General features: G+C 40.2%; 2 protein-coding genes across 10 annotated transcripts; both read right to left on the reverse strand.

Annotated features, from left to right (window-relative positions):
• Positions 1-163: 163 nt before the first annotated feature.
• On the reverse strand, positions 164-19,410 carry scube2 (signal peptide, CUB domain, EGF-like 2). 5 transcript variants are annotated; one of them, XM_046033520.1, is made up of 23 exons: positions 19,195-19,410; positions 18,603-18,719; positions 18,104-18,229; positions 17,586-17,720; positions 16,600-16,725; positions 16,356-16,472; positions 14,987-15,076; positions 14,159-14,275; positions 13,914-14,036; positions 13,443-13,559; positions 13,145-13,267; positions 12,719-12,835; positions 11,424-11,513; positions 11,187-11,309; positions 10,302-10,469; positions 9,754-9,960; positions 5,149-5,319; positions 3,976-4,143; positions 3,289-3,450; positions 2,965-3,162; positions 2,483-2,635; positions 2,302-2,381; positions 164-1,791 (listed from the first exon to the last, which is right to left on the reverse strand). In XM_046033520.1, the coding sequence occupies exons 1-23, from the start codon at positions 19,280-19,282 to the stop codon at positions 1,645-1,647; spliced, it is 3,063 nt and encodes a 1,020-aa protein (XP_045889476.1). In that variant the 5' UTR covers positions 19,283-19,410; the 3' UTR covers positions 164-1,644. The 5 variants fall into 5 exon arrangements, with proteins under 5 accessions (XP_045889476.1, XP_045889477.1, XP_045889475.1 ...); XM_046033521.1 differs by having other exon boundaries at positions 9,754-9,957; positions 18,603-18,722; XM_046033519.1 differs by having other exon boundaries at positions 18,603-18,722.
• Positions 19,411-22,113: 2,703 nt separating this feature from the next.
• Positions 22,114-25,806, reverse strand: sinhcafl (SIN3-HDAC complex associated factor, like). 5 transcript variants are annotated; one of them, XM_046033587.1, is made up of 6 exons: positions 25,657-25,806; positions 24,380-24,541; positions 24,133-24,232; positions 23,928-24,042; positions 23,335-23,488; positions 22,114-23,231 (listed from the first exon to the last, which is right to left on the reverse strand). In XM_046033587.1, exons 2-6 carry the CDS (start codon positions 24,505-24,507, stop codon positions 23,048-23,050), a joined length of 681 nt encoding a protein of 226 aa, XP_045889543.1. In that variant the 5' UTR covers positions 24,508-24,541; positions 25,657-25,806; the 3' UTR covers positions 22,114-23,047. The 5 variants fall into 5 exon arrangements, with proteins under 5 accessions (XP_045889543.1, XP_045889547.1, XP_045889545.1 ...); XM_046033591.1 differs by having other exon boundaries at positions 23,335-23,485; positions 25,657-25,805; XM_046033589.1 differs by lacking the exon at positions 25,657-25,806 and adding an exon at positions 25,496-25,624.
• Positions 25,807-26,213: the final 407 nt, after the last annotated feature.

The following is a 26,213-nucleotide window of genomic DNA, read 5'->3' on the forward strand; positions in this document are numbered from 1 at the left end:
CTGAGGAGTTGGCCCTTTTGTGTTGAGCCATGAATGGTGGTTCTATTTCTATTCTATTTTATGAATATCAATTGCTCAGGAGACCGTGGATACAAATTTGGGTATTTATTGTAAAGTATAGTCTATGTATCCTAATAATGATGAGCCTGCTGGAAATCTGGAGTAAGATAAAATAAAACTTTATTAAAGTAAAGAAAATTAAGCATTACATGAGCACAAGGACCGGATATATGTATGATATGTAGGAACAGAGTACAGATAAGCAGAAACATATACAAACAAATAACACAGAAATCAAGTTTGAAAGCTTGATACAGTTCGTTACCCCAAACCAGTGTACATAAATGAAATGTAAAAACAAATTGTGCAGTTTCCTAATATTCTGGATCATGTAAAAGGGAAATTATGTACAGAAAGACTTTACCTGTACTAAAATGAATATCTCATATGTACATCTTTAGCTACAGGCAAACAGTCAACAATTCACGTCATTGTATCTTTCATCCCTAAATACAAGAATGGAGAGTTTATGTCCAAAGACTATCTCGCTGATGAGTATATACTTTAACTGGTGAAAGAAATGCAGCTTAAACAGTTAAAATGTTCAGTTTTGTGCCACAAAAAAGAGGAAGTGGGCAAAGGGAATAAAAACACAAAATAAGTTTCCTATCTTTATTTACAGCATATTAGATGTACAAAACCATAAACAATATACATACACGTGTCATCTAAGAGAGGTGAATAGCTCAATTTTATTTTACAGGACTTTTCATTTCTTTTCGTGTTCTCTGACCTCATATCATTCAGTCTCTAAAATCACATAACTCCCAATTGTCTTTGGTTGCTAGTTCAATAAAATGTACTGATGTACACAGGTGTCATTTTTCTGAAGCTGTTGTGTCTCATGAATGCATAAAAGCCACTGTACATTTTTTTGGACAGGGAAAAGGCTTTTTCCTGAACAGTAGCGCAGACACTTTCAAACATCAAATATACGGGCCACCAGCAATTGCAGTAATGCTATAGCCCACTGTCAAAATGTATGTATGTGGTTGCTACAATACCTTAACGTTTCACCTAAAACTTTTTACATCATATACAAAACATTCATCAGAATAATTGCTTTTGTGGTGCCACTACTTCTTTAGTAGTGCTAATGTTCCCAAGAAAACATTTGTGCTATATTTGTTTCAGACATTTAGCAGTATTTCTGTCAATTAACCTCTACCTGTGAACGTAGCCTATATTAAATCTAGATGCACACTCTAAATCACTGACATTCAGTATATATCTGTTTAGCTACTAGTATTTGTTTGTCCTGAGATGGTGAGGGTATAAAGTCATTGCAGTTATTTTGTTGCCTATAAAAACATGTATTTCCATATTTCCAAACAAAGAGTAGAGGTCCAGATCTCTGTCTGAGGATGCCCATGTGGGTCTACACTCTGTAACACTTTATCTCCGATCATTTCTCCCTCTTAAAGTCTACTTGCTTTACTTGTCCACTTTCTCTTCAGGATGGGTTTAATCACGTGTGTAGTCCGCTCTAGTATTGCTCAGTGTCAAAACAGATAACTACAGAATATTCTTAAAGGGGTAAGCGGATAAAACAGATACTGTGGCCAGTACCTGAAAACAGCCGACTCAAGGGCGAAGGAATCTCAGGACTTTGGAGCGCAGGAAGCGGATGAAGGATTTGGGGAACATTTCTCTGGATTCTTGTGCTGTGTAGTTGAAGAAGTTTTGCGGGTGAGCCAGCACGTCGAACAACGCCTTCATGAGTTTTTTGTCCTGATGAGAAAACGTATTGCATTAATGGAAAGCAAAAACATATGATAAAGCCAATGTGAGCAGCAGCTTGTTTTTCCGCAAGTCTCCTAAAGAGGGCACTACACGCTCACGGGAAGTACAGAATACACAGAAATACAAATCAACAAGTGGAGGATACTACTGATCTGAACAATCAATGATGGGGCGCCCTGATGGAAACCATATAATGGTAATGCCACTCATTCTACCATATGCTGTCTAATAAAGGTGTTAAATGTCCAGAAAAATACTTCTAAATCATCTGCTTCAGAAAGTATTTCTCCTCTTTATTTCTTTTTCTTGGATATTATGGTGTAGCATTTTGTTACGTTTTTGTTTTCCTTTATTTGTGATATGACTCAAAAGTTATGAAAAATATATATTGATTTGCGCTATGTAAATACAGTTATTAAACATTTTTCTATTCATTATTTCATAAATACATTACTGCAATACACAAAATGTCTGGCAAAGTTTTACACTACGACGTACCTTGAGAATTTCCTGGTGATTCTCTGAAGCGTATAATCTTCCATCTCTGACTATATCTTCTATCAATTCTTGGTAGTCCTCTGAAACAAATAAAGTCCATAAACAACTCATTAATGTAACCAATCAAACCAAATTTGCCTAGCTGCATAGTTACAGCACAAAACATCACATTTTTTCTTACCATCATATGTCACATATGGGACCTGGAAGCCTTTCCCACTGTTTCCCTCGTTAGACCTGAACTGTATCCAAAGTCTCTTGGAGCGGGAGGTAAAAGCGATGGGACGTTCGTATGTCTGACAAGTCTCGTAGGTTGTCACAGAGTTGGAGAGAGCTGTAAAATGAGGAGATGAGCACACAGGGAAGCATCTATAATTATCTTAAAACCTTAATGCTATTAATCTGCTGTAATCCCAGTATGATAAATAAAATAATGCCACATTTATGTTGAATTTGGCCATTTTTCGTCACTTCTGAGGACATTATCTTGACTTAGAAAAGCTTACCATAACCCTAACTCCAATTGCTACATGTCTAACCCAAACCCTTACCTAACCTAAACATAACCAAACCAAGTCTTAATCCTAAAATAATGGCTACCATCTTGGTGGTATATTTTTGATAATCAATACACTCAAAAAAACACACACAGTTTAAACTTACAGCTTTTTCTCATTACTAAGTAGTCTCCGCACTCGTCCTCAATAGGCAGGAAAATTTCTGGGACAACAATAAGGATCCTGCGTTTGGGCGGTGGATTGATGGTCCAGGTGCACTCAACATTGGCTGGGTAGTTCCCCGGGTAGTTGGGAGACTCAATGTAGCCAGTAAAATCTCCCAGATGTCCTCCACATTGTCGGTCTGTAAAGTGACACAGATGTGTCAAATAAGTTTTTTTGTTCTTGGTGCTGAATCCCAAAGTGCTTCTGTATTTCATTTTCTTAGTGTACATGTTTCAGAGGCATTACTGTGTACTGACATACATACTTTTGCATTGCATGATGTTAGTGGAACCATCAAAGTCGGTTGTGGTGTTTCCAGGGCAGGCGACGCAGTAGTTCTGTCCAAACTCTCCTTGATAAGTTCCCATGGGACAGCGGATGCAGCGGTGTGTGCTGGTGTTGTAGTAATGTCCTGGAGAGCACTGGACTGCAGGAGCCAAGGACAGTGATGGCTGTTAGTTGCATCTCTAATATGGGTGTTTTTTAGATTACAAGCTAAACAATGGGTTTAGAAAGTCTTCTGCTAGACTGAACTCAGGTCAAAACCAATTATTTTACACATAAAAACACACTGTCATCAGGGTAAAACCAATACTTTCCCCTTGTTGTTCCTGAGAGATTGATCTTGAAGGTGCATAGTTTCAAATTGACTCAAGCACTTAAATGTACACACAACACAACAGCTGCAGAGGGTGGCAAAGATCCTGTCAACGCCCAAAAGAGCTCCATAGATGGTTGTGATGTCAAGTGAAAAAAAAGAGTCAAAAAACTCCAAACAACCACAGATGTTTCACTTTATCTAATACGTCTGACAGGTTTTATAAACTTTCTCATCTGAAAAACAACCACCTAATCCCTCCATTTATGTCATAACATGAGAAACTAAACTAAACTAAACTGGAGTTATTAGGTTTTTACCCTGCAATAACAAAAACACAGATGAGTTTCACACCTTTGGTCTCGCACTCCTGAAAAGTAACAGCAGCGCTGCGCTTGGTGACCAGGTTCCCTCCACAAGGGAAGCAGGAGGTGCGTCCCACTTCTGGCTGGTACATTCCCAGTGGACAGGGCAGGCAGGGGATGAAGCCGTCATGAGAGTACTGACCGGGGGAACACTGACCTGAACACACAACAGCACTTGGTCAAGTCAGTCAATTGTTAGACACAGCAACATATTGGCCAAATGTGACCTCTGTTAAAAAACCTTTAGAGGCACATACCCAGGATTAATTTAATGTATAGGTTTCATGTGAAATATAAGAGAAAATACTCCTTCTATTAAGATAAGGGCCTATTGCAAAGCGTATGCAAATGTTATGGGAATGATGCCATGTTTTATCTCCAAGTGCACCACTTCTCATATAGTGTAACTCCTGTGTGACTAATACAAACTGTGGTGCCAGTGGGACTTTGCTGATTGCTCCTGATGTTTAGTCTGACAGAGGAGACGGGATCTGGGATTCAGCCACAAAGTGACTCCGATAACAGCGTGGGTGGAGACCAAAACATGGTGGCTCCTTCAGCTTTTATTCGGGGCTGAAAGAAGCTGAGTTCACCTTTTGAATTCAAATACATCTTCAACATCTAAGCTCCAGCTTCTTTGGCTTTACAAAAAGCAGAACATCTGCCGGGGAGAGATCTTTATCAAAGGCAAAATCGCTTCCTGTCTGGCTCATATTCAGAAAACAGTTACCTACACTCTGTGTCCTTCTGAGCCTTTATAGCTTTTCCTGCTTTTGTTCATTTGTTCCAAATTTTACATTATATTTCCCTTTGGCTTATGCATTTTCAGATTTGCCATTACCAGCTAGATGAAATTCTAAAGCCAAATTTAAAGATAAAAAAAAAAGAATGTTGGACATCATGGGAAATACGAGTTAGAACAGAAGATCGAGGCCACTGTCAGTTAACACGTTTCCCAAAATGTCAAACTATTCCTTTAATGGGTTCATATTTGTAGAGCTCCTAATATGATTATGGAAGATATCACAGTCAGCTAGTGAAAGACCCTTACAAAAGAGCCATCATGTCATCATCAATGTCCTTACATCACAAAGTTTTTCCTTTCCCTTTGAGGCACATTTTGGGCTACATAAATAAAAGTGACTTGACCTGACTATCTTACCTCCACACTCTGACATGTTTCGAGCTCCAACCACCTTAGAGACTTCTCTTCCTTCAGGTCTAGGGCAGACCTCGCAAGACATCTGTCCCTCCTCATGCTGATACGTTCCAGCTGGACACAACACACACCTTCCCTGATCCCCGTTGTAGTAAGTCCCAACACTGCAGCTCACTAACAGACAGGTGGGGAATGACATCAAGATAGATTAACGGTTAGTAATACAATCATTTACTTGTGGCAAGACACTCACAAACTGCCAAGCTTGTGGTTGTTTGTCACATCTCTAGGAGCTCATAGTTTCATTCTCTCAAAAACAATACTGTGATGTGGAATCAAGTTGGAACAAATGTAATTATGCAAGCCGCTGAAATCAAACATTTTCCTCACAAGCTGGAAACAAACAGTTTAGACACCCAAAATAGACGGACGTGTCTGTAATTTACATCAATTTTGCTGACAGATCAGTGTCAGGTAGCACTCGTCTACAAAAACTGGGAAAGAGGAAATAGACAATGTAAAATGCAGACATGAAACAACAAATAGGCCTATAGCAGGATTCCCTGTGGCTACACACAAACAGACCTAACCACACTGTAGATTTACACTGTAAATACAGCGGTTCAATTGCACAACAAGTAAACAACCATTAAAGTAAAATAACCCAGACTTCATCAGCTGCCTCTCAAGTGTAATCAAACAGGACTATGTAAATACTTGAAATGGATAAACACAGTGAAGAGCATCCTTAACACATCAAAGGCACTGGCTGAGCCATTTCAATTTATCAATCTGTTGACAGATTTGAGCGTTTTACTGGCATGGTAATGAACAACACCAGTATCATTGACCTTGATGCAGTTTAGCAGAGCGTGCGCTGCAGCAGGCTGTGCATGATGCCTGAGATTGTAACAGCGCAGTTTAGTGGAGCTTTAAAAGCTTGAAATGGTTAAAAGTTCCTCCTACAAAATCCCTTTTGTTTTGTGATTTATCAAAGTTGCTTTTTGCAGATACATCTTCTGAATATTCATGACAAGTTAAAGTGTCTTCTGTCAGACAACCTTTACATATCAGTATGATCACCTCTGCTATAGATAACACATCATGCTTACTGATGCATTATTAAGCACCCATAAACTTTTACACTCCTCAAAGTCCTTTGAAAGTTTAGGACTAGTAAAACTAACTTTATAGGGTCCTCAAAGACATAGCGCTTATGAGTATGTTTATTCGTTACGTCCGTCAGTTTGTTTGTAAGTTCATTGGCGTATACTCCGATTCTTGTCACTTAACTGTGTAAGGCTTGACCCTAAAGGTTTTGCCCATTATTTCCAAGTTGTCATACATTGACAGATGGAATCTAGAGGAGAGAAAGTAACTTTTTCTCTAAGCTAGCACAGTGTTAAAAAAAAGTATGGTATGGATTAAGAACTATGGAAAACAAAGACAAAAAATAGTTTTAGGTCAATTTCAATTCAAGATTTCCTAACAAAAAAGTAACACATGTAGCTTTTACTTGGTAATAGCAATGTTATTACTAAAAATATAATAGTATTTTCTACAAATTGTTACTAACACTATTAAAAAGTGTCATGTGTGTGAATAAAAATGTATCTGGATCGCCAAAAGGCTGCATGGTCCTTCACACACACACACACACACACACACACACACACATACAGCGTGATAAAGGTCTGCATTTTGTCTATAACATTAGTTTAAATGGAATTCAAGACACTCACACACACTGTAAACACATGCATAGGAACACCCACATTTGTACAGAATCACACCATTAAGCCATTCAAATGCCTCCACAAACCTACCAAATGTAACCATACCAAATCTGTGAGACAAAGGAATACAAACCCTCTCCACAGCTGACTTCGTGCCCTACATCTGATATACGCCCAAATACTCGATACAGCAAGGCTGTACACCAGGGAGGAACTTTTAATACCACCAAAAGCGCCCCCTCACCTATTTTAAAAGCAAACACAGATGCAAATCAAAGAGAATATTTCCCTCTTATCTCACAAAAGTGCAAAGGCTTGATTAAAAGGGACCAAAGTGCTATTTTGCTTTGGTTCCTCCCATTCAGAGTGATGCCTGTAATTAATTTGGGAATTACTACGTCTGTCTGATGGTCTTTAGAACTTGAAAACTGAAGCTGATCTCACACAAGAATAAATCAATTAAATCCTTTGCCTTTAGCACAGAATGTGCCTCAATTGTAGCCTTTAAGCTGGGTGTAAGCAGAAAAACCACTATCTCTAACAGCTCGACACACAAAAGCTTTAACGTAGATCCATTATACGTAGCTCAGGAAATTGTTCGACTTTTTCTCTCAAGGAAGAAAATGTAATTTTCTCAAGAGCAGTTTATTTTTTGAAACCTATTGTTTATTCTGAAAGACCATGAGCAGCCATCATTGCATTGTCCTCTAACAGCTTTTATTTGACAGAGGGAAACAGTGAGAGAAGAGAGATTGAGAGTGAAAGAGAGAAAAAACCTTGAAGCCTTTCAAATGCAAAGAACGCTTCTATAGAGTCCTCGAATTGATGGCCCCAAAGAGGTTTAAAAGACCTTTCACCTCTATTCAAGTCCCCAGTCTTTGGCTACTTGATGACATAGGAAAACACTACGGTATCACAGTGGTAAGGAGCTGAACCCAATAAAAGGGGTCAGGTTTCTGAATCCCCCCATTCTGCTTGGCCCAATCGCTGCTCGCGCCCATCAAGCAGAGGTCCAAACAACTGATGCTAATTGATTCCCATGGTGTGGCTGAAGTCAATTCTCTTTAGCAGTTTAGTGGCTGGGGGTCATGCAAAGTGGCCCCAGCTGGGGGGCAGGGGTGGCACAGCACTCAAACTGCCAGCTTGAATCAACAGCACTTCCTAAACATCTTCAATGTTAAAACAAACATGCAAACACGTTGACTACTAACAGTCAAATAGACGTGGACACGCACTATTTACAACATCTCTGGATCACTGTAATTGTTGTACTTTTACATTTACTTTTTTAATAAATATGTGTTCTGATGCAGTCACATGTTGACAATGTTAAGTGAAAAAAATGAAAAAAAATGAACATCTGAACAACAAAATATTTACATAATTAATACTAAATCATCCATACTATTTACTTAAACAGAAACACTGTCCTGGAATATGAACAGATGCAACCAGTAACCAAAGGAATCACAGAATCAGAGGAGGGATGCAGAGGTGAAAGCATATTTTCTCCAGTTGCATAGGAGGCTGTGTTGTCATCCCACTGAGGCATTGAGAACAAGCCCCAAATGGGGTTTTCAATGGAGTGGGCAAACTGAAAAGGACTAAACTGCACTCCAAGCTAAGCCAGAGCAGGCGGTGGGGGAGGAGGGGGAAAATATAGCTCCTTTAAAAGAGCTGGAAGTTAAGAAGAATGCCTTTCAGCCACCCCCCTACTCTACTCCCAAATTACATGTCTACACCCCTGCCATGGCCAATAGACTGCTTAATGTTGACCTGAAAGTATAGCGGGGGAGTTAAGGAATCAACACACTTAAGACTTCTGTTACTGCAAGATAGAAATCATGAACAGGGAAGTTTAGGTTTAAATCCTGTGAGCACAGCTCAACAGCAGAAATAACTCTGATGTTAATGTAGAGGCCAAAAACATATGGAGTTAGAGGGAGATATAATCAACATTTAGCTGACGGTTTTTGTTATCTCTAGAAAGTACAGGATAGCTATAGCCAAAGCGCAGAGACCCTATTCTTCAGCAAAACAAAACCCCTAAACACACTTGAAGAGTTGTGTGAGCTTTATGAAAGATCTGGGTCTACATCAGATTCCAACATCTTCAACACTGGTGGTGGACGTGCATATATCTAACAAAATGCACACCATTTGAATAAATATTTAGACATCTCAACAGAAGAAAGGCACCACTTTCCTCTCACTGATATTAAGACAGCATGCAGCAGGCAGGGAACTTACTGTGAGGCCCGAAATTAGGGGAGCACGGTCCCAACAGCCAGAGAAAACACATGCAGGCCTTCAGCTCTCTAACACCGACAGTGTGCGGTCTTTTTTAATGAACACTTTCTCCATCACAGGTTGTACATAAAACCCAACTGAGAGGCAACAGCTACCAGGAGACCTGCCATCAGCCCTCATGTTACACTCTTATCCCAGGGAGATGCTGGAAGATCTCACAACTTGGAGGGCCAACAACAGTCTCTCTGTTCTTCCAATGCGAGCTGGCTCTCTCCCTCCAACTAGCTCATTACAGCATGTCCACAAACCAAATATGGCACTCATCTGGCCAACACCTGCCCCAAATCCCATCATTAAACAAGCTTGTCCAAATATATCTCACGAGCATGGACCATTTCAGTTGCTAGAAAACATGACTAAGAGTCCACAGTGTGTGTAGGGCCTAGTCAGAGTCATTGTTGCCTTGTGCTAGGTGTGACAAAAATGGGGGGATCTGCGCTCTTCAGAGATGAAAAGCATCAATATTTCCAGTAGAAGTGATGCCTGGCTGAATGGTGCTTATCTTTACCTTAAACATGGTTTCTGCTTTGAACAGCAAGTAAATACAAAAAAACTAACTCACCACATTTCCTGGCCACCAGCACCTGTCCCGCCACACAGTGTCCTGGCAGTTCAGCCGGCTGGCCTGGACTCTTGCCGAGCTCGTAGTCAGACCCCGCAAAGTGGAGATGGAACTGTTCCCGGTTGATGGACTTCCTCAGGGTCCTGATGGTCTTCCTGAGCCTCTTCTCTGAGCGTCGGCGCACGCAGTTCAGGTCACAGCTCTCTGCTGAGAGATGCACATGATAACACAACTGTTTCCACACCATATTGTCATCACTCACACCTATCGTAAAATTCACACATTCATGCCTGGATGCTCACATGCTTACCTAGACATTCACACAAATGCACCATCAAGTCAACGGGAAAAGCAATCTAGGCCAACATTAAACAAAAACACCTCAATTCAAAGCCCCAACCTAAAGCCCACCACCATAGCCAAGTCAAAACAGGAGATACTTTAACGGTTCGGTTTGTTTAGTGACAACCGGACAGAAGCGAAAGAAAGATGGAGAACAAGAAGTAAAAGGTCGCAAGCAGAGAGAGAGGAAGCGCAGAGAGACCAACCTGTTACCTCCTCTAGGTTCACATCCAGCTCAAACTCAGCTGTTATGGAGGAGCCGTCCTCCTCGCCGGCTTTCCTGCCATGGCGGCTGCGCATTCGCTGTCCTGACGAGGTGCAGCGCAGGCTCACATAGCTGAACTGGACGTTTTCAGTGAAGAGGAACCTGCTATCTGTGGACATGGCAGACAACCCCCCGCCCCCCACCACCACCACACCACAGCAGACACACACACACAAAACCCACACAATCGCACAATTGTTAAAGAAAATCACAGACAGTATGACAGAAAAGAAACTTAAGGAATTTAATTTTGGTAGCAAACGCCACTCTATACAAAGAAAGTTTACAGCCCTTGTCTGTAGTTAATTAGATAATTTTTTGTTATGTAGACTCGAAAGCTGACAAAACGGATGTTATGTCAAAGTGACAATTTCATTTATTTGAATCAATTATGTGCCCTTTCAGTGACAACGGGATGTAAAAGACCACGCCGAAACCCTTTGGAGAAGCAAAATAATCCTACAATCGGAAACCCACGTGATTGATGGCTAGGTCAGACCCAACTGAAAGGCATGCTATGGCTAATTACATCCTCCCCTGTCAGTGCCAGACAAAGTGCTGTGCTGAGACATTCAAGACACTCAAAACCACATCAATTTCCCCACAAATGTCTTTCACATTTGCCTTTGGTTTTTGGCTTACTTTGAAGCTGCTTTCAGGTCTGCTTTATCTTCTAAAGATTGTGGCTTTAGATGCTGGCACTTCTTTATAAGCCCAAAATGTTTTTTAACCAGTAACACGAAGGAGCTGTAAATTTAATCCTTGTCTATCTGTAATCTAAGTCTTGTGTTTGGAGGCATCGCGTTTTGTGTGGCAACTTCTGTACCTGAGTGAGCTGAGTTTAAGCTCTCCTTGAGTTTCTCCTGACTTCGTTTTAAGTTGCATTTTGCAGTGCCAGACCGAAAAGTGGCAGTGGTCTTAATGCGTGGAACATTGGTCATTTCTGGAACTGCAGGACAGACGGAACAGAAAACCATTACTTATGTATCAACTGAAAACAAGGAAAGCCTGAGTTGTTCCTGAGTTACTGTTTTGTGTGGCAGAGCAGATGTTTTGTACTTGCCTAAGCAATTCGAGCCACTGTTGTTCTTTTGTGTGTCAACCATGCAGGGCAGAGGCATTCCACAGGTCACCGTGTAGGAATCCTCCATCCCTGAAAACACACAAGAGGCCGTGACACACAGACCAACACGGGCACAAGTTAAGGCCACAAAAGCCAAGACAGAGAGAGCAAACAGGCAGCATGTAGGAACATGAAGAGTTGATGGCTGTTCACACAACTAGATGTAAAACGGCATGACTTACTGACTAATTGCGTTTCCATTAGCATTCTTTAGTCGTGCTGCTCAGGTGATACATGACCTGTACTGTACCATGGCGTTCGGGTCTTATCATGCCAAAAACATATTGGCAAACACGTCAGGATGTGTCATGTCATGTCAACTGATTGGATAAGACACGGTTTGTATTATTCACTGTACATATAAAGGCTCATTGTTTGCTATGCTTTTTCAGATTGAAGTTCATTCACCCCTTGCAATGTTTCAACCAAATTAGTCAACTTTTTCTGCAGCTGCTTCATAGTGACAGCCTTCCAGCCACCACCTCCTCATTTCATGCCTGCTTTTACTTTGTGTTAAATGCTTTGGTCTAATTCCATTTTGGAGAGTAACGGAGATAAAGTAAACCACTATTACGGACTCAATGTCATCTGTCATCACTAGGTAGCTACAGCCCAGCAGCAATTTAAAAAGACATTTTGTGGAGGATGGATTAAGACTGTTGTACCGCTGGAAGGCTCTCAATCTAAAATTACTTTATGAAGTGTTGATCAGGCCCAAAAGGTTAGTCACCAAAGGCTCTACTGTTGCTCAATCAACGTTGGTCAAAAACATTCATCAACATTCATTTGCAGAATCTCTGTGTTTCTGTTTTAAGAAATTACAAGAGTGAAACAGACTTCATTCATTTGACAAAGTGCAGCAAGTTGGAGCAGATTAGTGAGAACACAGTGGTGCTTTTATCTGTTTGATGAATAATAACAGCTGGAAAAGATGCAGGAGCGTAACAGAACTGACAGTGACATCTATGTTATGCAAAAGCTACTGAATTTGCAGGTCAGCTTAAGTTTAAGAAAAGAAAACGCTCAAAAAGAAGCAGGGTGAAGTGATTTAACAATGAGGCACAGGTGTTTACTGCAGTTTGTGCAAACCTTGAACCCTCAACATGGGATTATGGTAAGCTAAACCATTTCCTGTGCAGTCCCATGGAAATACAGGTAGAGCTGCGCTCCTAATCACACCAGGTCATTATGGCAGGTAAATCATGCTATATGGAGATCTAGTTCAACCTACTCACCGCTGCTGATATGAACTTGGGACTGGCATGTCAGGAAGCAGCGGTCCCCTCCTTCCTGTTTGCTGCAGTTCAAGGTGGGTTTAGAGGGGGGTTTCGCAGGTGGTAAACCCTCAGCCTCTAGATAGAAAACACAACAAAACTCCAAGGTAAAAAAGAACACATTTGATTGTGACAAGGGGAAGAGGCACATGAAGATGAAGCACAAAAAAAGTGATGAGCTTTTCATCATTTGGGATGTTTTACTCAAGCAAAAGAAAACCAAGTGGCAGAAAATTAAAGAGAAAAAAGAGAACAGAATTCAAAGTATCTCCTGTTTTTGTCCCCCAGGTTTTAGTCCAAAATGTGGGATGTCCCACACCTTCCAAAGAGACTTGACAACAGCACTCAACAGATGTGCCTCTCATGTAGGAAGAGGCGCTGGCTTACCAATGCAGTCCTTTTTGTTCCAGTGTAACTTATAGCCAGGATGGCAAAAGCATTCATATCCACCCATGGTGTTCTCACAGCCCTGCTCACACCCGCCATTGTTCACACTGCATTCATTTATATCTGAAAGGAAAAGGGAAAATCATTATTATAATTACAGGGTCCATTTTTCCAACACATCAATGAGCGAGTACTCACTTTTTTAATGCTTTTTTGGCCTAACACCTTTCTAAATTGAGCACGTGTGTGTTTCGCTCAAGTTGTTATGCGTAGCTCCCTCCACCGAGTGCAGACTCACCTCCGCAGTGGGCCAGTCCATACATGGTGTAGCCTTTGTTGCACAGACACTGAAAACCACCGGGGGAGTTCACACATGTGTGATCACATGTCCGCTCAAAAAAACACTCATCTATATCTGTAATCAAAATCAGACATATGACATAATAGCAGGGCAGTCAGTTGCAATCTTCATCGGGAGGGATTTCCCACCCACAGACACGCGTTTTGCATTTGATCCTGAATTTTCCCACTCCGTGAAATGTGACGTGTACACTTGTGCAACATCGGTAAAAATACGTGATCACTAAATTACAGGCTAAGCCTTTTTACACTTGAAAAAATCATAGGAAAGGATGTACACAGAAACTATGGACATCACAAATGTCTGCTAGTGTTGTGACATCCCACTCCCTCTTATCTCTATGCAAGTCAAATTTTGCTTTGCTGACTGTCAAGAGTTTGAAAAAAACAATTCAGGAGCCATTTCTACCTTGACAAGAACGCTCATCTGTCAGCAGCTTGAAGCCTTTTCTGCAGTTGCACTCGAAGCTGCCGATGGTGTTCCTGCAGAAGTGATCGCAACCGCCGTTGTGAAGCTCACACTCATCGATATCTGTGGGATACAGGTCATATCAACACTTGACAACACTTTAGCAAGACTTCCTATAAGCTAAATGAGTGTTTCAATAGCTTGCTCCTCTCTGCGGAGGTTTCCTTGTGGACTGGCGGTCTGACCTTTGCATGTTTTTCCATCCGGCTGTAGTGTGAAGCCGATGGGGCAGCTGCAGCGCACGCCTGTGGATGTGTCTTTACAGGTGCAGTCACAACCCCCATTGTTCACCGCACAGGTTTCTGAAATTGCAACACACAACGTGAATGTATGTGAAAAATGAAAGTGTCAGATACTAGATCCTTAGTAAAACAGAAATATGCTTATCACAACACTGTGCTCTCAAAACACCTGGACTACAGAGCCGATTTTAATATTAGTAATATTGTTTCTTATTGATTAAACAGCTTTGAACAAGACCATGGAAAAGTGTTTAATTCTGTTTTAAACATTTATAAACGTTGATGGGAACAGATATGTTTATTGCATGAGTGCATGGTTTGAATGGTCCACAGTTGTGTTTGGATGTATAGTACACACATACACAGGTTAAGTACATGTTGACATCTAGGGTTACCCTAACAACATGTAGTACTTACAATAACGGACAAGACTCCCAGAGCTCACGCACTAGCCATGTACTTAGTAAAGTGCCAAGGATATATAATGTTTTACATGTATCGAGCGACCCAGAATCACGCAACTGATAAATACTAACTTTACAAGAAAAGATTCACACTCTGCTCTTCCCAACTGGGAGGAAAATGTGAAATATTTTTTAGGGAGGAAACTGGGGGCGAGAAAGCGAGTGCGTAGTCATTTCACAGTTTGCTCAAAAGACTGAGGAATGCACCGGTTTACTAGACATTAGCTCTCTCCCCTGAGTGGTTCCTGGCAGCTCAACACGGCATCACATAAAACACAGCCTCTGAATGTAGGAGTGTAGTTATTACCCATTAACAGTCTTCGTTTGACCCGTTTGTCCACCTCAGTAACGGACGTGGCGTTGTGGTCGGAGGACTCGGTGGTGGCTTCGTCTCGTTCTGTGACACACAAAACCAACCATTAATAGAGTAAGAAATCACTACATTTACTAAATAACACGAGCACCGTGACTTTTCTATTTGACTTCAGCTACGGGTGTTTGTCTTGGTCACCTTTCTGTAACCAGATGCATGTTTAAACTTGAGATATTCCGCTTGTAGTGGCTTGGTGTGCGTCAAATAACACATCAGATCACTAAAGTGAATCTGGAAAGACAACATCGCAGTGATACGCCTGGACCTCACACGCACTGCTGCTGGAGGGAGAGATATTACCCAATATCTGACGCCGGATCCTTATCCTCCATAACCATTGTTTGCAAAAATGCACACTGCCTAACAAGGAAAACTGACAGAGAGAGATGTTTCCAGTTACTGTGTTTTCATTCATTCATCAAGATAGCCTCTGCATTACTGAAGAAACAAAGTCCAACATACTTTAAGCTGCTCCTGGAATGTGCACTGTTTGAGCTGAGGTCTAGATTAGTTATAATCTGAACATATATTACAATTAGGAAAATTTAGCTATCACTAACAAAAACACAAAACATGAACTATACCTTTGTCATCCCAATTCAGTTTGAATATATATAAAAACAACCAGCATACACTGCTGGACGGTTATGGTTCAAGTGCCAAGAAAAATGAAAACCACACAAAAAAACTACTTTACTACAACTGGTTTTCCCCTTTTGCTTTCCCTTTAGTAGCTTTAAGGTTGCTAAAACCATCTAATTCCACACTTACAGATAGCATAATGTACATTATCAGCTTGTTTCAGCTCTTCATTGAAGCTGTTCCTGTAAACATCATCTGGCTTCTCAAGGTCCACTTACCAACATTCTCCCGAGCTTTCAATACTTCACAGTCATGCTAAGAACTCCATCCACTGAAGAAGACCGTGAGATGAGGAAAAGGCGCTGAAGTGGACCATGAGTTAAAAAAACAAGGGCGAGAACGAAGTTTCACGCTCATCCAAGAGTTTGTGCATTTTATGGCTGCACCATTACATTTAATTGAAATGTTCTATATGTATTGTGCATCATTTTATATACATTTCCCCAAAACTCAGTTTGACATATTTTCATCTTTGGAGACTTTTGGATATCTTTAGAATTTGCAATAATGTTGTGGGAGTTTAAACAACGTTTTGCTGCACAGCATGAGTTTGAAATGACTGTGTATTAATACACACAGAAGTTTGACTTCTGCATTGGGTCTTACACGTTTTTGCATTCCTTGTGTTAAGCACGAACTGAGTCTAAAAACTTGTGCTTACCTACACACGACCTCTTGTCAGGTTGCAAGGTGTACCTGACGTGACACCTGCATATGGGGCCGCTCTCCGTGTCCTCGCAGGTGTGCTGGCAGCCTCCGTTGCCATGGTTACAAGTTACTGCAGGGGTCAATGACATGTAACCGTAAGAAATTAAATCAGTGCAACATTTGAAGCCAACTGTGCGTGCGTGACACATTTGGTAGGTGTGTAGTGTGAAGTTAGGTTCATGCTGTTGAGCACGTACAGATGCAGCCTCTCTGGTTCCTGGCCAGCTCGAACCCTGGACGACACTCACAGGCCACACCTCCTTTGGGTGTCTCTTTGCAGATGTGGGCGCAACCGTGCTCCTTATTCATACAGTTGAGGCCCTCTGGGATAGAAAGAGCAAGAGAGGTACACAATGAAACTCTCCTACAGTGACTGACCGGCTGCACACAAAGGCACACATATTGAGAGATTAGTCTGGCATCCTCAAAGACACTGATTGTTCTCACGCCTTACACAATCCAAAAACATCAACCACTGCGTTATTTTTAGCACTTTGAGAGAAAAAGGAGAATCTGTAAGCAGAGCAAAAGTTGCTCAAAAGTTAATTCCCTGAAAACAAAGCTCTGCAAACTCTACTTTATCTACAACATACTCAAAAATGCTGCGAGCTGTAAAATGAGAAGAGTTGAGGCATCATTTACATACATGGGTCACAGCTGAGTGGATAGGTCCACAGGATTTAAAAGGGTTGTCAAGACCCGATGGAGTGGAAAGTCCTTGCATTTAGGTTGACTTCAGTCAAGAAGACAAAACAAAGGCACATCAGACTAATCTGTGACATAGACCACATAGACCCGAGTGTTGCAGTTATTAACTTATTTTGTTCTCTGGGACACAGAGATCCTTTTCCCACAGCATGTTGCTGCTGCAGATAAAAGCTCAGTGACGGGAGCCAGCTTGAACCTGTCACCCCTCATTGTGCAAAAAATCTTAGATTTGTATGTGAATATTGGAGAATTTGCAATACGATTCTGTCTTTTTTTTCATGGCTTGATACAATTAGGAGATACAAGCATGCACAAACACACACACAAATAATGCAAACTATAAAATTCAGACATTTTAAACAGCATTTAAATTTGTGGGAGAGCGACAGAATATCTTCAATAATTCTGATTTGTACTCCTTGTGCAGTACATCTTTGATTTCAAGCTAATAGAAGTGTGCATGTTGAACACTCACCCACAGAGCGGTGGATGCATGTGTGCTGGTTGTTGCTGAGGAAGAAGCCCTCTTTGCAGCGGCACTCATAGCTGCCCATAGTGTTGACACAAGTGTGCTGGCACCCACCATTGTTGAACTTGCATTCATCCACATCTACAGGACAGCGGATTGATTGCATTGGTTATTAAACAGTGTTTACAGAACTCAAGTATTCACAAATTAGCTTTTAACTTGTATAAATCAAATAAGGCTGTTTTGTGCAATCATTGCAGGTGTAAATAAAGCTGTATCAAATTCCGGACATAAACATTTATAAATATTTGAAATCCCAGCATTAACAAAACCAAAATGATTTGTATTAGGCTACAGTTTTAAAAGTTTACCAAAAGAGGGCTTAAGAAAAGAAGTCTGAGTGAGTGTGAGAAACTTCACGTACAGCCCACACAAACATGAACTCTTCACCATCAGAGCTGAGGATTCAGGCTCTCCGTCTATCACAAAAGGTTATTTACTTCGTGGTGTAAAGTTGATCTTACCTAGACAGTTATGTCCGTCATGTGCCAAATTGAATCCGTCATAACAAGTGCAGCGATAATTGCCTGGTATATTGTTGCACTCATGTACACAGCCACCATTGTACTCCAAGTCGCATTCATCAATATCTGAGAAGTAAACACCACATAAATGAATCTTCCCTTGGTCAAAAGTATGCGAAACTTTGTTTTCTTTAACAGTAAGAATAACAACTTGACTGCAAGAATTAATATAATTAATTAATTAATTATATTAATTAGTACAGATATCACAAATTGTATGCGCTATAGGAATTCAAATGTTATGGCACAATGGATAAAATAATGTTATGATATGTAAATTAAAAACATGTAGTTAGTATAAGAGATAGCCTATATAATCTGTCCAAATGCAACCCTGCATTAAAATATATGCCTAAACATCCAAATTAAGTGATTCAACTTTGACAGTAAACAGATATTATTGTGCATAAAATAACGCAACAAAAAGGAGACACATTACCTTCGCAGTGTTTCCCATCTCCTTTAAAGCCTGCTTTACAGGTGCACTTATATGAGCCTTGGGTAGTCTGACAAATAGCATCAATGTGACAGCCATCGCTCCCGTCTGCACATGGATCTGCTGAAATCCATATGCGTCTTATGATTACCAAAAACACATTCAAATACCATATATTTACCATACATACCACACATTTACCATATATGCACTGCCATGTTTTGTGAGAATATACTAAAGGAGATGAGCAAGAAAATTCCGCTTTAATTGACTGTAAACACTAAAACATAAACTCCCCTCATAATCATAGTAGCCGGCAGCAGGCAATTTGAAAAATCCAATGAAAACTACGTTAGTTACATACAAAACAAAACGTGTTGTACAAGCTTGTGTGTACAGGGAGCACACAAATCCCCCTCAACAACGGTGATTTTTATATCAGATAAACATTTAGAAACTAAAAGACAACGTAAAAGTCACCGCTGGGGAAACAACAAGAGCGCACTCCTGAAAGCGTGCGTAAAGTAGGCTAGCACTCTCCTCGACTGGAAAACACCAACACACGCATGCACACATACTCTCACTACAGTCCCACCTCGAATCTCTGGACGCGCTGCGCTTTGGCGACTATTTAACAAGAGCAAAAACAAACAAAAGTCCCTTGCAGCCCAAATAGCTCCCATGGTGATATGATCCAAGTTTAGAGGTCTGCTCAAAAGGACGCGTACGCACTGAAGTCGTGACCGAGCGTCCGCCTCATTTTCATTCTAGTCTGTCAATCTACTTCACAAGGGGATTTTGAAAAGAGAAAGGAGTGAGTAAGTGTGTGCGTGTGTGTGTGTGTCTTGGAGAGAGGGAGAATGAGAGCGCGCGCGCGCGTGTACACGCAAAAGTGAAAAAAATCCGCTTTTGAAGCAGAGCTGCGTCAAGTTAGTCAGATAGCCATTGCAAAACCGGAAAAGCCAAGAGTTTGCGTAAAACGTTACAACGGCAGTGCCCTTTAGATGCTTTTATTTTGAAAGCTATGGCCCGGTGTATTTTGGTAAATCTGAACTGATTGAGTTCTTTTAAAGTCCGAACTATGTAAACATTGCATTTGGCGTCAGTTTCAAAGTCGACCATGGCAAACTTCTGTGATAAAATAGACCAAATACTAATTTACATAATACAACCACGCAATATGAATGGTTTTTGTCAATGACCGGTGGTTAGCTGACTTAGCTAACTAGCTGGAAGAGTACTTATGATGTAACTTATTTAATCATGTCGATTACTGTTAGCGAAACAACGTGGTTGCTAGGCAACTCGCGTTTATTAATTTACAAGGGCCTTCCATAGCGACTAGGCCGTTGAAGTGAAGGATGTTTCCATTTTTATGATTATTTAGTTAGCCAAACACACTTGGTAAAAAATGTTATATTGCAGTAAAAACGGCAGCTAACACCAAAATCTATGACTCATCAGATTCTGTGACGCAAAACACCAGGTGTTGCACCAAATTCTGTGAGCCAGCAGAGCTGTGTCTAACCATTAAACCACAGTCTTTTCCTAAACCTCACCAAGTCATTTTGGTGCCTAAAACTAACCAAACTGCGACCGCTTCAAAACATCAACAACGTGTTAGAAACACTGACTGTATATAAAAGGGTTAGAAATAGGCTGCTTTCCAATTGGGGTCAGAGATTTTACTGTCACACCGCCTTTTGCTTTTATAGGCTACGTTGTTTTGTTACTATTTCAAACCCTTTAAACCAAATGACTACTTGGAAATGTATGATATTTATATATTTTTTAAATCCCAATATAAGTGGCCGCTTTCACAGTCGTCAACATGATTAAGTTCTGTCATACCTTAGCTAATAAATTGTTGTTTTTTTTTATGCAAATGTTCATTACAGCAACAAAAATGCAAATCATACAATTAATCAAATACATCCTACATTACCAGAATGTCAAATTAAATTCAGTTCTTCCAGTATACTAGAATATTTTAATGGCTCTTTTATTTGTTAAGTGTTCCCATTCAACAGTAAACCGATTGAAGCAGGGTTTGGATCCAGTAAATTTCGATTTGTGGGTGGGGAACTTGTACGATAGTAAGTATGACGAGGAGATGCACAATATAGGTCAAAATTGCCCATGATATCACATACATAAATACTCTTTCCCTGCCTCTGTTAGGACAATAAAGTTGTCATGCACGCTAATTGTGTTTTCATAGCTGTTACCCAAAAGGGTGCCTCCACAGTTTTTAGATGGGGTCGCAAATGTGTAACCGAGTCTTTTTACAGAGGGCCATACATTTTTAAATTTGATTTCGTGTTCAGCTGTCAAAATGTGTAACCCTATCTCAATACTGTGGAGATTTTTGTATATATAAATAAACGGTATTCAATAGTGAACACACTATATCAAATCAAACCAAACTCTTCCACACTGGTGTGTACAATGAGCATCACCTCGTTGAAAACAGTCATCTCTGCAGCTCTTCTGCGCCACCTAACGTTGCAGGCAAATCTCACAGGCATACTTTTTTCATTGTCATTTTATTACAATACAGATCTACTTTGTGATACAGTATACAAAAAAAGCATTAAAAAAAATCTACTTTGCATGTTCAAAGGAAGTGCACAATTAATAACATACTTTCTGAAAGGCTCTCCACCAGTAATCAAAATTTCAGTAAAAAAAAAGTTTTGCAATAAATAAATATAAATTACATGATAATCATAATGAAAAGGTCAGGTAATTCATTAAGGCACATCTCACATCCCAAATATGTACCTCGCAAAAACAATATGGCAACTCCCTAAGGACAAACAAGCTTATTTCCCTGCTTAAAAGGGAGCAGCATTACTCCTTTTAATAAGAATCATAAAACATGTTCAGCATTTAACTACCCTGCCGCAGAAACATTTTTATATTAAGCAATTTTACAGAATACTGCCTGTCAATTACTGAAGTTTGAGATTAATTAATAACACAATAATGCAAAAAGATAAAAAAACAATAACCGTTGTCACTGCTGTATTCATTTGAGACAGTATGCACCATGGCTAAAAATGAAATACGCAAGAAATATCTTGACAATTATGGATTGTGATTAGGAAAATTATTGTTGAAACAATGGATGCATTTTATAAGCCAATTTGGTTTGAATAAGGATCCATCACTTTATACTATCTTTGCAAAAGTGACAGAAAGCCCCAAAGCACTTCTCACATTCAACATGTCTGCATAGTTTTAACTTTGACAACTGCTTCTGTGGAGAAGCAATTTCATTTTCTCTAACAGCATTTTTCTGACAAAAATGTAAAGTAACCGTCAAACATAGGTTATGTTTCCTGTATGTTCAGCTTCTGACCACTTTATGCCATTAGCAAGGAATATTGCAGCCTACTGATACTGCAATTAAGCATCTAGCTTTCCCTGTAGTTTGCACATACTTATGAACAGAGCATAGGCTACAGCTTTGCACACCTGTAGAGAAATGCGTCTCAGAAAATTAGATGTGAAAATGTGCTAAAACTTAACTGGCTTAGCATACAAGTACATATTTCAGCACCTTTCAGACACAATTTTTTTCTCTCTCTTTAAAACAGAAGTAGTGGTTTGCCATTCTGTCATTTAAAAAGGGTTAGGATGTACCAAGAGCCAAAACACTATTTACAAAATCCATTTTAAAAAACCATTTGCTTTACAACATGCATTGTCATTTCATTGGAGGCTGTACAAAAGAAATAAATAAAATCACTTTTGTCATTCCAAAACACAGAGGAATGTACTGCATGCGTGGAGTGTTTAAAATTTGTGGCATGCTTAAGCTGTGAAAATGTCAGAGAGATTTGTTCTTATGCACACCTTAAAAGTTAATTAAATTCAGAGTTGTACAGTTGAACCAATATTCCCTGGTGTAACCAACATCCATTCTTAGATCCTACAGACTCACACATTAGCACATATGGAGCAAACAGATAAGACAACATTGCAGCGACATGTTGAAGAGCCACTCCAACGCACACATAAAAAAGCTGGTATTAGAAATAGCTTGTGTCTTTGCACACTTACAATTTAACAAATTCTGAAAAAAATAGAACAGTCTTGATATGTATGAAAAAAGTGACAATATATTTACAAAACATCACTTAAAACAAAATAACCAAAAGCAATTCAGAATCAGAAAGTGAGCCTCAACAAAATTTTCTTCCTCATCCTATAAATAACACTAATGCCCATAACACATTTTTTTTACTTTTGCTTTCTATAAAAAGAAAAAGAAAAAAAAAAAAAATCAACTCTATACAAAAGTTAAAAAATAGGATTATTACACAGAAAAGAAAAATCTAACCGATACAACTGGGGGAGTGGAGATGGGGAGGTCTGCCACTGGAGACAAATCCAGGTGGATGCCATGGATAACCCTACAGGGGGAGATTCAACAAAAGCAGTCACCAGGTTTCTTTAGCATCTTCAGGGAGCTGTGGAGGAAGTGTGTCTGGAAGGTGTGTGGCCACTTGTGTAGATGCCAGGGTCTTCTGTTTTTTGGAACTGCAGCAGGGCTTGAAGAGACGAGGATCAATAATCACCTCTCCAAACCGCCCCTTATAGACAATCCCACAGCACACCTTTTGCCTAAGGGGAGAGAGGGGGCCCTTTAGTTAAACGTCATATTAAAAAGTTTTTTTTATTTCATATTGTCAAACACAAAAAGGTGTTCAAGAGAGTAGTAGCTTGCCTTTTCCAGTAAGAGCGGTCCAAGAAAGAGAAGATGGAGGGAGTCGTGCGTCTTTGTTTGGACTCAATGTCTGAGCCATCGTCCGACTGGTTGCTGTAACTGGGGGACTGCGCAGGAGACACGCTGGAGGTTGTGCTGTGGGCATCGGAGTCTGCTTGGAAACCAAAAGAAACACTTGCTGAAATTGACAATAGCTGACCTGACTACAGTTTTAACAATTACTTTTCAAGTAGTTGACATATTCAAACTGGTTGTCGGATCAGACCAAAACCCAGTTTATTATTATAGATTAAGAAAAACTCAAAATATTCAGGTCGGAATCAGTGATTTTTTCTCTTTACATACAAAAATGTATCAATCCATTTTATGAAAAGTGTGGTTTTTTTTTTTTTTTATATATCAGGCTGTTTAAGTAAACAATACTAACTAAACTACAAGAAAGACAAAGTGAAATAGCATGTGTGACCCCGATTTCAGGGATTTTCACATGAGCACGCTACACACAAATATCCCATGTCTGATTAGCTCCAAATACATTTATAATACAATAACACATCTCTAAATCACATGCAAGTTAGTAGATATAAACCTACTTTGTCTCTTTAACTTGTGAAGCTTCCTTAACTTGCTTTTCTTCTTCCCATCACTGTTCTTGATCTTCTTGGGTTTTGTCACCTTGAAGCCTGGCCCAGCTCTGGCATCCACCACCTGAGTCAGGTGAGGCAAAAACATCCAAGTCAATTTGAAGCCACGCCATGACAACTTGGACAAATTGTAAATTAAGTAGACATGACTTACATGGTTCCAGTTCTTCTTGGAGCCATTAGGTAGCTTCTTCCATCTCTTCACCAGCAGCACACAGGCATTGCAAATGTCTCCAACACGATCTTCTGACAGGCTTAAAGAAAAGATAATTTAAAAACAAAATTAATGGAACACACGAACACAGTGAGAAGTGTCTTTGCTTAAGTTTAACACCTATTCACATACACACAAGCAAACATTAACACTATACAAACACACATGAATGAGTGAGAGCTTTTACCCAAAACAGAGGCTGAACGTCTCTTCATAGCGACTGCTGTCTGTGAAGCGTGAACTGGAGGACTTGGTCTTGCAGATGCAACAGCCGTCGTTACTCCGGTAGATCTTTGACTTATGAAAGCCAAACATAGTCTTTCTGTTGGTCAATGTTATAGGGGAAAACCTGAAAACGGAAAACAAAGATCGGTAATTTTCCCAGTCCCCGTAATAATGAGCGCCGTGGACGTCTGCAGACAGTTGTGCTTTCTACTATTGAGAAGGGGGCGGTCCCTACACGCGCAGATATAAGCAAGTCTCTCTTAGCCCGTAATTTTAACACGTCCTGTAAGAAACCCACCTCTTCTTAGTTCGCAGTGAAGTATATCTACAGTGCACAAACGACTGAAAATGCATAATTAACTTTGGCTAAAGCAACAACACACAGGTATCTTTCTCATTTAAAGCAGAGTTGTGTGAACACCAAAAAACAGACAAGGTTGAGATTACACTAACGTTATAACCCGATGTTATTGGTTGTGTTGTCTCTAAGAATGTATTTGTATTGTAAAAAATACAAAAAGTACAAATCTGTTACATTTGATGCAGAAACATCTGATGCACTCAAACTTTCGAACACGTTGCACGGTTATCGTTACGTGAAGTACGTGAATCTCACACGTTACACCCACAACACAGCGTTTTTCTGTCGTTAACTGACGCCAATGTTTATTTACTGAATACTCGTCAATAAACTGCGAACTTAGTGAATCTGCTAGCACACACACGGTTCATTTAAGACATTGTTCAGTCGTGGATTTGCATGGAGCGACAACTCCAAACAAAAAGCGGGCAGCTGCAGCGCTTGAGAAGTGAAGAAACAAAAAGCTACCGGGCTATTCGTTGAATTATGTGTAACACACGCGTGTCCCAAAAACACACAATTATCAACTTTGTACAAGCCATGCATGTTGTCAGTATTTTAATGAAAAAACGCGTTTAACCCATCTTTTCCCTTTAACCTCAAACTTTTGCCCGCTAGAGCGCCAAATATGGTTCATTGTTGTTAGCTGTTAGCATGTTAGCTAGCAGAGTCTGCTACCATTACCACGCCACGCTCTCGTTCACTTCCACGTTATACCATTGTCGGGTCGTCTTTGTACGTTTAGCTCGAAACAACTGGAACCGCACGCGTCAGGTTACGATAATGCCACATTACGGTCGGACTATTCACACATAACAAACCCGCAAAAAAAAATCACAAATGTAATTTCTGTACAAGAGAAATAAGAGTGCACTTACTGAACAAAAACTTTGAATCTTCGCCGTATTCTTTTCACACACTGCGCATGCTCTGTACTACTAACGCATACAGCTGGTCATTAGAATACATTAGCATAAAAAGACGGAATGAAAGGACCGAACGTACAATGACCATATAAGGAGTGCAGCCGTTGGGTTTGAACCGGGATTCAACCAATCACTGCTATCCTCGCGTACTCTTCAGAAGACATGAATGATGGGAGGCGTAGTGAGCGAGCGGGAGATCTCCGTGCCGTCACTGTTGTTAACGGCCTCTTTTAAAACTCAAAGTCCCATAAACCACCTGCCCGAAGGCTTTAAAGAAAAACAACTATGTGACATGGCGCGAAAGAGTTTGTTGACATTTTTTCAGCTGAGAAAGCCCATTCAGCAGAGGATATAAATCTATTGATGAGCAGCTTGCTAACGCTGATACAAACAAATCAGTGCTGTACTTTTCAACTATGATTTATTTGAAAAAAAATGACCCTGATAAGACTTTGATGGGATGCTTTGCTGTTAATAAATACGAGGTGGAGCAAATAAAAACAGCTTCG

This window comes from Micropterus dolomieu, linkage group LG20 (assembly GCF_021292245.1).
Source record: "Micropterus dolomieu isolate WLL.071019.BEF.003 ecotype Adirondacks linkage group LG20, ASM2129224v1, whole genome shotgun sequence".
NCBI lineage: Eukaryota > Metazoa > Chordata > Actinopteri > Centrarchiformes > Centrarchidae > Micropterus > Micropterus dolomieu.